The following is a 13,547-nucleotide window of genomic DNA, read 5'->3' on the forward strand; positions in this document are numbered from 1 at the left end:
TCGGCATGTGAATCAAGGGTAGATTCATTCCTTGTTGATATGATTCGATGATAATTTTTTTTTCTGATCAGATGCATATGAGGGAGAATGGAATGGAGATGTGTGATTGTTTTAACTACCCCCCCCCCCCCCCCCCCCCCCGGTACCAAATAAAGAATCTCCCCCTTTTTTGCAAAAGATCGGGAAAAGTTAAAGAGATCCAAGATCCGAGTTGAGTGAGTGATGCGGGATCTCCTTAACTATTCCCCCTTTTGCAAAAGAGCGGGGGATTCGTTGGTAGGTACAAAATTTACATCTGTTTATCCATAAAATCATTTCTCTAAAAGGGTGCCATTTACCAGGTACCTAGGGGGTGGAATAGTTAAAGAGATCCGAGATGTGTTTAGGGTGTTATGTTTGAATTGGGCAAAGAGGTGGGTGCTCTGATTGTGTTTGCCGAGCACAGGTACTATGGGGAGAGCAAGGTTAACGACAACAAAAACTTCACTTATCTCTCGGGTCAGTATGTACTCTTTAGTTCATCAAAGACAATTTTTGGGTGAACCGAAGCACCATTACACTTAAAAACAACCTGTTTTTGGAAGACTAAACCAACTCTAAATTTTTCTTGCAATTGCTATGGCCATTTCTACTCAATTTGCGCTATAGAACTGAAATTTTGCACATGACGAAGCTTGCATTTTTGATGAGCACTGGTATGCAGTGAAATATCAGCTTGAAGTGTTTTTTTTCTCATGAGCAAAAAATCCATTTTTGTTTCATAGTTTCATTATGAGGCTAAACTGTGCACTGCCCGCACTGACGATCTTGCAATTAAAGCCGACGGAAACTTCAATGCAGATAAATTAAAAGAAGTCGATTTACGATAGCCCATTCAGATACGTAAATTGATTTACAATAGATTGATTTGACTTTTACGGTTAAAAAATTGATTTTATTGCCAAAAAATGAAAACAAAAAATCGATTTAAACCGATTAAAATCAATTTTGTTGTTACTAAAATTTGAATGAAATTGAAACTAAATTAAGTTGAAAAAACTGGATTTATTTCGATTTCGAAAAGATTGAAATAGATTTTTAAACTATATTTTCGTATCAAACTAAAATGATTTTAAATCGATTCAGATAGATTTTCTAGGTTTTTGCTACGTTATCTGTATAAAATCGATTGCAATCCATTTTTGTCAGTAGGGATGGATTGTAATCGATTTTATACAGACAGCTTAGAAATGACTTAAAAAATCGATCTGAAAATCGATTTTTGTCAGTAATCACAATTTAGAGTTTGTAAGGAATCCAGAGAAAAATCTTTAAGCATTTGTCGGACGGTTCAAACAAAACGAAAAAACTAGGAAGATCAAAGAGAACGTCCTTGTTGCGGAACCCACTTACAGTTCACAAAATACACAGCTTGGACTCGTTATGTGTTTTGTTCTACTAAGTATCACGCCACAAGAAAAAAAACATAATTAACTGATATAGACAATATAGACCCGATTTTTACTTTTTGGTCGCGCTATGCCGCGACAAATTTCCTCGTTCGCTCAAACTCGCGAATTAGCAATTTTGATTTGAGAAGGTCGGAACTTACCAAATTTGAGTAGCGGTTATCGCAATTTTACGTTGAAGTCGAGTACCTCAGCCGGAGCACTGAAGTATAAAAAAAACTAAAATCAATTTGAGTTATAGGGACTAAAACTATATACGCCCTTCTTCTGAATCTATACTATTGCGAAACCCGGACCAAATACAAAAAATGTTGTGTGTAATTTCAACTCAGCAGGAAAAGATTAGAAAGCTTGTCTTATTGTTCCGATCATTTAAAAAATGTGGATGAACTTTGTAATTGCGTGTGTTTTATTCTTTTTCATTTTGTTTTCTGCGCCAAATCAGGTACCACAAATAATCATTCAAATTTCTCGAGTTAAAAATCATGGTAAAGCCCTTTCAGTCATAAGTACAGTAAAAAGACCTTAAGATAAAGACAAAGCCCTTTCAAAGTTCACTAAAAATCCGATTTTTTTGTTGTTTGGAAAAACCGGTTGAATCTTTTTTTTGGGTCTAACTTCGAGGTATTAACGTGAGAATGCAGGCTTACAACAGCTGATGTAAGTTCATTTTAAGCTTACAATGTTTAATTTTTAACTTTATTAATTTAAAGTAACAAAAACTTCAATTGTTCAGCAAAAAAAAAGATAAAAAACTTCTGAAAATCCTTCAAATTTTATTTTAAGTTTTTTGTTTTTCTTTGAAATTTCGTTGATCAAAAAGTGACGTTGAGTTATGCGAGCGAGTGTTTTTGTAAAGTTATGAAAACTATTTAAATAGCCTTTTTGAAAATCCAAAAAGCTTTTTTCAAAACACTGTTGTATATCTGGTTTCACCAGCACCAAAATTTCTCGGATAAAAGTTAAGTTTATCGAGGGTACCTTGCCGAAAAGTTGCAATTATTACAAATATCGATTAATCTTTTCAGGAAATCGGTTCTTTTGTAAAAGCGAAAAAATGGATCATACATTCTCAACATAATCTATGTTTTTGTCATTAAGTTCCAAAAAAAATCTTTTTGTTTCGCTAAGTAATCGCAGCAAAATTAATTTTTGTCTTCAGAATCCGCAGAAAAAACTATTCGAAAACATGACTCACTGTATGTATGAACTATGTTTTAAATTTTGATTTTAAAAACGAAAGGAACCAACATGGATCCTTGAGACCATGAATTCACTAAAAAACTTTAAATAAGTCTCAATTTTTGCATTTTTTTAAGACATTGGAAGAATTTTAGATCCAAAACAATTCAAGGCAATAAGCTGAGTCAGAAACAAATAAATTAATCTGAAACCAAAAGCAACAAAAAGCAGCATTGCCATCATGAACTATTTAAAAACCATCAGTGAAAATTTTAACTTTTGCAAGAATTAAAAAAAAATTCTGATGTTTTTCAGTTTAAAAACAATCCAAAAGTTTTTGAGGCATAAACAAGCTTTTACTTCTACAAAAAAAAGAGCAAAACAGACAGCGTTGCAATTGAGATCATGAAAAAACTCAGAATGGTTAGTAGAAATTTCAATTTTGGCAAGACTTTTTTTCAAAAGCCTCGAGTTTTGAGTTTTGAAATATTATAAAAGAACATATTGGGGCATAAACAAACAATCAAATGTTGCAGCAAGAACAACTTATGAAGAGCATTGCGACCATAATTTTACTAATAAAAAAGTGTCAGTAAAAAGCTCGTGTTTTTTAGACTTTTTAAATAATTATGATGATTTTAAGCTCAAAACTAATCTTAGGCAAAAGTTTTAGACATTAACAAGCAATTTGATTTACAAACAAAAACTACATAATAGGAATATTTGCACCTTGAAAAAACTAGAATTTGTCTGTACAGAAATCAGTTATTGCTAGAAACTTTTAGAAACCCGAGATGGCTTTTCTTTATTTTTGCGCTATAGATCGAAAATAGAAAAGTAGATGATTTGAAAACAGTTTGAAAACAGGAAACGTTGAGACCAGTTTTTCTCGATTTTTTTAAGGAATCCGTATCACAATCAATAGAGCTCTAATATGATACCACATTTGACCCTCGATTTCCGACATATAGATATTCCACAAAAAGGATTAAAATAATTTAAAGAAGAGTTTGCTTTGAAAGCCGCATTTACCTAATCGAACATTTGCAGCATCTATTTTTCCATATTTTCATTTGGATTGTCTGAAACACTTGATCAGACTTCAGGGGTTGTTGCGATTTTGTACGCGTTGCCGTGATGTGAACATTTTAAGTTGTGATGCGTGAATAGTAACTTATTATCGACTGCTGATTCAGCCGAGCTGGCCCTGGCGGATTATGCGGAGTTTTTGCAGTGGCTGAAGACGGATCAGGGCTACCCTGACTGTAAAAACAGTCCAGTGGTGGTGTTCGGGGGATCCTACGGGGGCATGCTGGCCAGCTGGATGCGGATCAAATACCCTTTTCTTGTCATCGGGTACGTCAGACCAGCTTATGTCTCTTTCGTCCCCCTTCCCCAACCCTCCCCTCCCCAAACATACAAAATGGCTCTTTCCCGCGTCCAGGTGCTCACCACTTTATCTTTCGACCGTGCTCGGCCGAAAAAAATATGCCGACCGTACTCGACCGACTTCGCGTATGACCTGTGATCGACTTTGAAAGTCGAATCATAGAGTGAGCACCTCGACCCGGGTTTTCCCACTACTTCATATATACAGCTAATGTACATTGTAACTAGTGATTTTACAAATTTATGCTAAGCGCATAAAATGTTTAAAGCAGAGTACTCTCATATGATATTTTTCGCATGATAAACAAAAATAGTAAGAAATCGCAATTAGGGCTGAAATCAGCAGTTTTACAGGGCTTGCATGGAGATGGGTTCACTTCCCTACCCAAAAAAGAATTTAGTTTCAGTTTCCCATCCCCTCAAAAAAGTTAAAATCTGAACATGTTTTAAAATTGTTCTTAGAAAATTTTTCATAAAGGCAATTTTCAGTTCAAATAGAGTTTCGCAAATTGAATTTCCAAAAAAGTTTAAATGGAGGTCTGGAAAAGGGCCAACTTTCGTTCAAAAGAAGCAAAAAATTTGGTTTTGTTCCAACTCTTAAGCGAAAAACTGTTTGGTTCGATTTAATTTATGAGCTGAAAAAATGGTATTATTTCGAGTTAATGCGATCCAAATAGAAGTTTTTTGCTAAAAAGATAACAAGAGCAAAATTAGTTTTCTTGCCTAAAGATATAGCGGATTCAAAATAAAAGCTTGTTTTTTCGTTATAAACAACTGATGATTATCTTTCAGGGCTTGGGCTGCGTCTGCGCCTGTGGCCTGGTTCGAGAACCTCACAGACTGCAACGCCTACAACTCCAAAGTGTTCAGGGACTTCGCGGCTCATGGCGAGAACTGTCCCGTCAACATCCTCCGCTCGTGGGATCTCCTCAACCAGTCAGCACAGACTGGTTGGCACAACTTACTCTTTCCATTGCAACCAAATTGATTTTCCGACCTCTCCGAAACCGTTACAAAGACCCTATTTTTATCAAATTTTCCGCACAGCGAACAAAATTTAGAAAAACACGCCAATTGACGCTTTTAGGTTTTTTGGATTGTTTTGACCAAAAACAAAAAAATAGCGTTTTTTGACGCCCCCCGGTCCAAAAAAATGGTAAAAAACTGGCATCTTCAGAAAATATTAGGGTTGTTCAACCAAAATGGATGCCTTGAAAAGTACGAAAGGGGGATACTTTGAGTGGCCAGATGGGAGAACTCCTGAAAGGAAAAATCGAAATTGAACCGCCAAGCACCAACCCTTCCCTTAAGCACCCCCCTTGCTTTCAATTCCATACCTGTTTGAAATATGCAATTAATTCGTATGCCATATTAATGAAAACTTGACCATGTGACAAAGTTTTTTCCCTAAAATTACAAAATAAAACGGTACAAAGTTAAAAATTTGGTCGTTTTAAAGAGTGCGGGCTTCCAACCACCAGTTCTTTCGAGTGAAAAACCGCGATATGTAAATTACTGTGCGCCACTACCTATGACTCTAAATCGTTTTCATATTTCTTTTAACTTTGTGTTGTGTATAGACGAAGGTAGGAAGAAACTGCAGGAGTACTTTGACCTCTGTGACCCCTTGACAACTCCTGAGTCAGTCTACTCTCTGGCATATGAACTGGCAGATGCGTGGGGCAGTGTGGCCATGGTCAACTACCCCTACCCCACCGAGTTCCTACAACCCCTTCCCGCATGGCCAGTCAGCGTAAGCTAACATTTCAACCTAGAAATGACTCTAGTTCTACTCCACCGGATTCCTCCAACCCCTTCCAGTATGCCCAGTCAGCTTAAGATCTCGTTTCAACATAGACATGATTCAGATTCCGCACCACTGGATTCTTCCAAACCCTTCTGGCGTAGCAAAAGTCAGCATATGGTAACATTTCAACCTAGACATGATTCCGGTTCTATGCCACAGAGTTCCTCCAACCTCTTTCCGCATGGCCAGTCAGCGTGAGATCGCATTTCAACCAAGACATGATTCGATTCCAGTTCTACCTCATCGAGTTCCTCCAACCCCTTCCCGCATGACCGGTCAGCGTAAGATTGCTTTTCAACCTTGACATGATTCCATTTCTACCCCAGCGAGTTCCTTCTCCCACTGTCATCCGGCATGGATAGATAAAACTCCATACAAAACTTATTATGAATTTATATACCCTTTATGTTTTGATATTATATAACATTAATGTGTACTGGTCGATTGACCTTGATACAAGGACGAGAACGGTGTCTGAAGGTAACTACGGTTCAGAGAATAATTAACTCTTACCAAAGCAAGTTGTTTTAACTTATCTCTCTCAAGCGTGATATTATCTATCCATACGGATTCAATAACCAACTGTTCATACCTCGAGGAGTTGACGGTATGACATGGCGCAGCCACCAGGATTTTCGAAGAATCCACTTAACATAAATCCTTTTTGGGAACGAGCATCGGCTGAACCTCCACTAGAGTTGACGAAATGGGCGGCCATATTAGAAATGGCAGTATTCGCTAAAGACGGTATCGAAATTAGAAATCTATTACGAGCCCGCCCAACACTTGTTGAACCAGAGAGCCAGTATACGAGATTGAAATCAATGGTGAAACAGATGCTCAACGGAAGAACCGAGAGGTGCGCAACCAAGAAAAAAGAGTGCGAGGTGAAAAAAGGTGCGCAACCAAGTTTGAGAGCTATAATTTCATTTGTCGAAAACAAAAGAAAACGGAGAGTTTAGAATAGTTCCACGCTGACCTAGTGGAACTAGCTTCACGGGCTGATTGCGGCGACCGAGAAAGTGAGTGGGTAAGGTACATGTTTACCGCTCACATGAGAAAATTGCAGAGGAACTATTAGCCCAAACACGTACGCCGCAGGAGGCTTATGAATACGCGATCTGACGCGAAAAAGGAATTGAACACAGCCGCACAATGAAATCAAATCCGATCGGAGGGCAAACAGTTGCGACCCCAAAGCAAGAACCAATGCATTATGTCAATACACGTGGCAGACAAAACCAACAATTTAACCAAAATAATCAACGAGGCCGGGGAAGTTTTCGCGGTCGACCATATCCACATGATTCACAAAACACAAGGGGTCAACAATATCAACAACAACGAAACACAAATTCCAAACAATGTTTCAAATGTGGAAATCTATATGGTCCAAACCATCTAAAATTTTGTCCGGCCAAAGACAAAATTTGTTCAAATGCGCAAAACGTGGACAGTTTGCAAAAGTTTGTCGTTCCACTGACGTCAATTATCTAGGCAACAATGAGGAACAACAAGAAGAAACAGAAATAGAGAGCACGGGGACGGATACTGACCCGGTGGCTTACGCAGAGTTCACCACAAACAATGGTTGGGAAAACTACCAAATAGACGACTTGAAATTACCTGAAATTGCCATTATTGCTTGATAATGGCAATTTCAGAATCATTTGAGATTAAGGACACAAAATCAATATAAGAAGACGATTTGAATAAACACATTGTCAAATTGAGAACGAATACAACAGAATTATTCGCAATTGCTGACTCAGGTAGTCCAATGTCCTTTCTAAACGAAAAAACGGTTCAACGCTTACAACAAAACAACACATCGGCAATATTCAAAAAAATTCCCCCGGAGGATACAGCCCGAAATTTAGCGTGTTATAACGGTGAATATATTCAACCTAAGGGACGATTAATACTAAAGATTGAATCTGGGGGGTGGATTGAATCTGGGGGGTGGAGAGTTCAAACAGCTCTGTTCATTATAGCGGACAACCAAAAAGCCAATATATTAGGACGGAATCTATTACCACGCATTGGCATCAAACTAATTCAGGACAAACCAAATCAAAAGGTACTCAACGTACAACGGAGCGTCGAATCAAACCATGAGATTAAACAATGGGTCAAGGATAGCTTTCAACAACTATGCGTACGAATCGAAAAGTCCAAACATCACGTTATGAAAACCCAATTCAACAAAGATTTTGAACCAATACAACAAAAAGGCAGACGCATACCCATACACTTACAAGAAGGAATTGAAGCTGAACTAAACAAGTTGATTGATCAAAAACATATTATCAAACTTGATAAGTGTTCAGACAAACAATTTATCAGTCCTATAGTCATCACGGTCAAAACGGTTAAACTAGCACTGGATTCGAAGAAAATTAACAAATATTTACACAAAAACAAATATCAGATGCCAGACATAGATCTCCTGCTGGGCAATATCGCACAAGTAGTGAAATCGGACAATTTGAACCAAACACTATTCACAACACTTGATTTAAGATACGCATATTCACAAATCCCGTTGGATAAAACAACACGAGAACCATGCAACTTCAGTCTAATTGGGGGAAATGCCACCGGAACATACCAATTCCAAAAAGGATTTTGCGGCCTCACGGATATGCCAGCGGAATTCAAAAAGCAGTGGATTTGACACTCACAATTTGCAACAATACCAATGCATACCTTGATGATATTCTAATCTTAACAAAAGGAACGCTCGAGACTCATCGGTAAAAACTCCAGACGGTGCTAAGAAAACTCAACGAGGAAAATCTTGCAATTTCGTTGGACAAGTGTAAGTTCGCATGCAAACAAGTTGAGTGGTTGGGCTACACCATAAACAGTGAGGGAACTAAACCACTCATAAAGAAAACCGAGGCAATTGAAAAATTATCGCCTCCCAAAACGTTTAAACAACTCACAAGTTTCATGGGGTCAATACATCATCTTACAAGATATATATCAAATTTAGCACAAATAGCGGCAGCATTACGACCATTACTAAAAAACGCTGATAAGAACAGACCTATTAATTGGTTAACGGAACACAACTCAGCTTTTCAAAACATTCTACAACTCGTGGCAAAATTCACACAAAATAAACATTATGATCAACATTTAGAAACTCGCATCGTCTGTGATGCATCTAATACAGGTTTAGGAGCAGCATTAGAGCAACATTCAACAGAAGGTTGGGTTAGTTATAGCTTATGCGTCACGTTTCTTAAATTCCCTTGAGGAAAAATAGTTAGTAAATGAACTACAATTATATTATTAGGAGTTGTTTGGGCAATTGAGCAATTCAAATATTATTTGAACGGCAAAAATTTTACTGTCATCACTGATCATCAAGCATTAATTTGCGCATTAAGCGCCAGCGAACGATCAAAGACAAGTCAAAACCGTCTCACCCGCTGGATGGATAGATTAATACCATTTCATTTTGATATCAAACATCTCGCAGGGAGTAAAATGGGATCAATAGACTATATGTCACGAAATCTGGTTGGATTACCCTTACCCCCCAGCAAGTATTATGAGGAATTTGTAGTTGCGGTAATTACCACATTCATAAAAAACTTGGAAATGATTGACAATGTCATCCTAAATCAATTAGCCAATCAAAACAAAGCACCATGTGATCTGATCATAAAACGCGCGGAAAACAAATGGCTATTAGATATTAAAACAAACGCTCAATTAACAACTAAACACTCCAAACATTCCATCAACGGTCAATTGCCACCCAAAAACAGAATTCAGTCTAACTTAAACTCTGTTCAAAATCAGTCAACATTTCATTCAGCTCAGAATCAGTCAACACTCTCGCAGTCAAAAATTCTTCAATTCAACGAGCGATTGACCAACACAAAAAAATTCCAAAAAATAAGTCGAAAAGATACGAGAAATTTCACAGGTGGCTTCATTCCGAGCGATCAAAAAACCACCAAACCACGCGGCCGTACAGTTTCGGTCGATTGAACGATCACATCAGACCGAGAAGAAAGTCTCTCCGACCCAAGGTGGCACAAACGACCCCCAACAAAGGAAAAGCGGATGAATAAAACCAAATCATCACCGCAATACCAACCAACCACAAAACTGATCGACGCAAGAAATTTGATCACAGGAATGAAAAGTAGAAAATTCCCAAAGATTTTTTTGGAGACACCACAACAGTAACAAAAGGAGACAGTTCACAAAAAACTGTGCCACTAATAGCTCAAGCAACAATAGCTACACAAACAACGCTGCAAAACAAGATGAAAGAGAACAAATCATCTACATCAACTCAAACAAATAGCAACACCGAAAATCAGCCGATCGAACAAGAAATATGTGTCAGCCGCTTGAATCCTAATGTATGTCTACAAGAAGACACATCACCGAACGTGGAACCCCCGACAATGACTACTTCACTACAACTCGAGGCCAGCCACCCAGAAATAATGGACACCGTGGTGGCAACTGTTGAATAAGCCACTGAAACCGAGGAGGACACGCCTTTATTTCGGCGTAAACTGCAAAAAGTGCTGGGAATCTCATTCATCGCTGCCGCCACCAAGAAAGACAGAAACTTAGGGCCACTGATAAACTTCGTGAAAAAGCGGGACTGGGATGCCATCAAAGCTTCATACGGACAGTACTGGTTCAATATACGAAGTCGCCTTGTTCGAGAGGACTGTCTTCTCAGATGAAAGGATCGTAATTCCTTCGCAGCTCCGACAGACAGTACTGGATAGTCTTCACCTCACACATCCGGGATAGGAAGCCATGTTGGATCTGAGACAACATGTTTGGTTTCCGCACATTCATTGCTCAATTGTGCAGATGGCACAAAACTGTAAACAGTGCACGGAGCAAGGTAAAAATTTAAAACCCATCCTAGGCAAAAATCCTAGACATGGAACCGGTGGTCGAACCTAATGAGGAAGTACAATTAGATTTTGCGTAGCCCCTACCGGACGATTTAAATAGAGACGCATACATTCTTGTGGCAATAGATAAGTGGTCAAAGTTCCCGACAGCAAAAGTTGTTTCAAACACAACAGCAGATATTGCAATTAATTTCATGCAACGACATTTTTCTAATAACGGGGTACCGCGTAGATTGCGATGTGACCAAGCTCAAACATTCCAAGCCAAAAAATTCCAAATTTTCTGTAGGTCAAACAATATGAAACTACTTTTTGCGCCCGTAGATGATCATAGAGCCATAGGTGTTGTTGAACGAATGATCCAAACAATTAAGCGTAGATTAGCGGTAATGAGAATAGATCAAACAAATACACCATATAAACTAGCTTCGGATGTCGCAGAAATAACAAAAACGCTAAGAATTACACCACACGGTGTCACAAAATTTTCTCCTTTTGAAGCACATATGGGTAGAAAACCAAACACTCCATTATCAAACATAGCCACAAATAGCTCACCTAAAAATTTAAACTGGGAGAACGCAAAACATGCATGTTTAGATCGAAAGAACCTTGAAAAGCCGCCGTTACCAGCAGAAGTCATGCATGACCTCGAACGATGGTCAGAGGATGAAGTACAGATTCGAAAGAAAGAGAAACAACAAAAAGTTCCGCATGAACCAATACCGAGGAAGCTCGAAAACAAACATTCACTGCCATAGCCAGAAAAAGGTGCATATACAGAATCTATAGAACTCGCTAAAAACAAACTTAATTTAAGATATAAGGGAGTACAATAAACGGTTGATAAAAATATCAAAAAACGCATAGAACAAGTGGCACGGAAAACCATTCGGCTAGCAACCAAAATAAAAAACCCAAAAACATTTGAACAAAAATACAAAACAATAGACGGAAAAATTCTCACATACACATCGCATACTGCTTGGGTACAATCTTTTGGCAAACAACCAAGACTCCTAAGGAATATTGGCATCGCTTTTGTCCCCAACCCGGTAATATACGGACCTTACCGACCTTCTCGTTTGAGTGATTATGTTGCTTACAAATGCGCACGGAGAACAGGACCATGCCTACGTTTTTTAGAAATCAACAAACCACAAGCTCCACAACACAGCATGTTCAAGGAAGACACCAGAACGAAGCTCCCAGTGAAGTTATTAAATCAAGAAAAAGAACAAGGTCAGGGCACCAGCAAAACCAGTCCCACGAAGAGGAAAGCATTGAGAAAACGGAGCGGAGGAAAACCAACGAGAAAATTACAAACACCAAGAGGATGAGTGTCCAAACGGAGATGGAAAAGACAATCAACACAGAAAAAGAGGACGACCTGTCGCCCAAATCGGAGGAGAATACTTCACCGTCACCTAAGTGACAAAACCAAAAAATAACACCGCCTGTAATAGCAACAAGGAAATCGACAAGGGCCAGACAGGCGACATTAGCAACAGCTCTCGGAAACCCTATCCCAATCAACGGTATACAAAAGACAAGCACAGCAGGGAAGAAGCAGTTTGAAATCGATTTACCACCCGAGAAATCGAAACCAGATACACCAAGCCTGAAATTTTTAATTCAGGAAATGGGATTTTCTGAAAAAACCCCGGAATACAAAAGCCTGCATACAATTTATCCAGGCAATTAGTCCCAAACATAAAACAAACATTACCAATGAGGTAATTGATCTTACTTCACCAGCGGAGGTCGATGACGAAAAGATGGACAGTAATGATATATTTTGCAAAAATTCGAAAAATCCAAAACAAGACGATCAACCAAATAATGAAGAAGAACACGGAGTAGTAGATGATGTCACTGACAACAATAATGGAAAAAAAACAGGGGAGATATGAATAACACCAGCTAAACAGACCTACGGGGACTTAAAAACTCAAATAAAACTTTATCTCAAATAAAACTTTGCCAAAGGAGGGGGAATGTCATCCGGCATGGATAGATAAAACTCCATACAAAACTTATTATGTATTTATATACCATTTATGTTTTGATATTATATAACATTAATATGTAAGTTTCGATTGACTTTGATACAAGGACGAGAACGGTGTCTGAAGAGAACTACGGTTCAGAAAATAATTAACTCTTACGAAAGCAAGTTGTTTTAACTTATCTCTCTCAAGCGTGATATTATCTATCCATACGGATTCAATAACCAACTGTTCATACCTCGAGGAGTTGACGGAATGACACCCACTTCCCGCACTGCCAGTCAGCGTAAGATCATGTTTCAACATAGGCATAATTCAAGTTCTACGCCACCGGATTCCTCCAAACCCTTCTGGCATAGCAGTCAGCTTGAGATCGCATTTCAACGTAGACATGATTCCAATTCTAACCCATCGAGACATCGAGATCCTCCAACCCCTTCCCGCATGACCAGCCAGCGTAAGATCAGGTTTAACCATGGACATGATTCAAACTCTACACCACCGCATTCCTCCAAACCCTCAGGCGTAGCAAGTCAGCATATGGTAACATTTCAACCTAGAAATGATTCAAGTTCTACGCCACAGAGTTCCTCCAACCTCTTTCTGCATGACCAATCAGCGTAAGATTGCATTTCAACCAAGACATGGTTCCAGTTCTACCCCCACCGAGTTCCTCCAACCCCTTCCCGCTTGACCGGTAAGCGTAAGATCGCACTTCAACCTTGAGATGATTCATTCTACCCCACCGAGTTCCTTCTCCCCCTTGCCGCATGGCCAGTCAGCGTAAGATCATGTTTCAACATAGGCA

General features: G+C 38.7%; 1 protein-coding gene across 1 annotated transcript in view; it reads left to right on the top strand.

Annotated features, from left to right (window-relative positions):
* LOC134854291 (lysosomal Pro-X carboxypeptidase-like) overlaps positions 1-13,547 on the top strand; it is a gene marked incomplete in the record, with an annotated part of 56,266 nt that overhangs the window by 1,082 nt on the left and 41,637 nt on the right. The window contains 4 exon segments of the mRNA XM_063870490.1: positions 387-498; positions 3,827-3,986; positions 4,812-4,969; positions 5,600-5,772. Of these exon segments, the coding sequence (XP_063726560.1) occupies positions 387-498; positions 3,827-3,986; positions 4,812-4,969; positions 5,600-5,772 (603 nt within the window).

Source organism: Symsagittifera roscoffensis, chromosome 1 (genome assembly GCF_963678635.1).
Source record: "Symsagittifera roscoffensis chromosome 1, txSymRosc1.1, whole genome shotgun sequence".
In the NCBI taxonomy this organism is placed as follows: Eukaryota; Metazoa; Xenacoelomorpha; order Acoela; family Convolutidae; genus Symsagittifera; species Symsagittifera roscoffensis.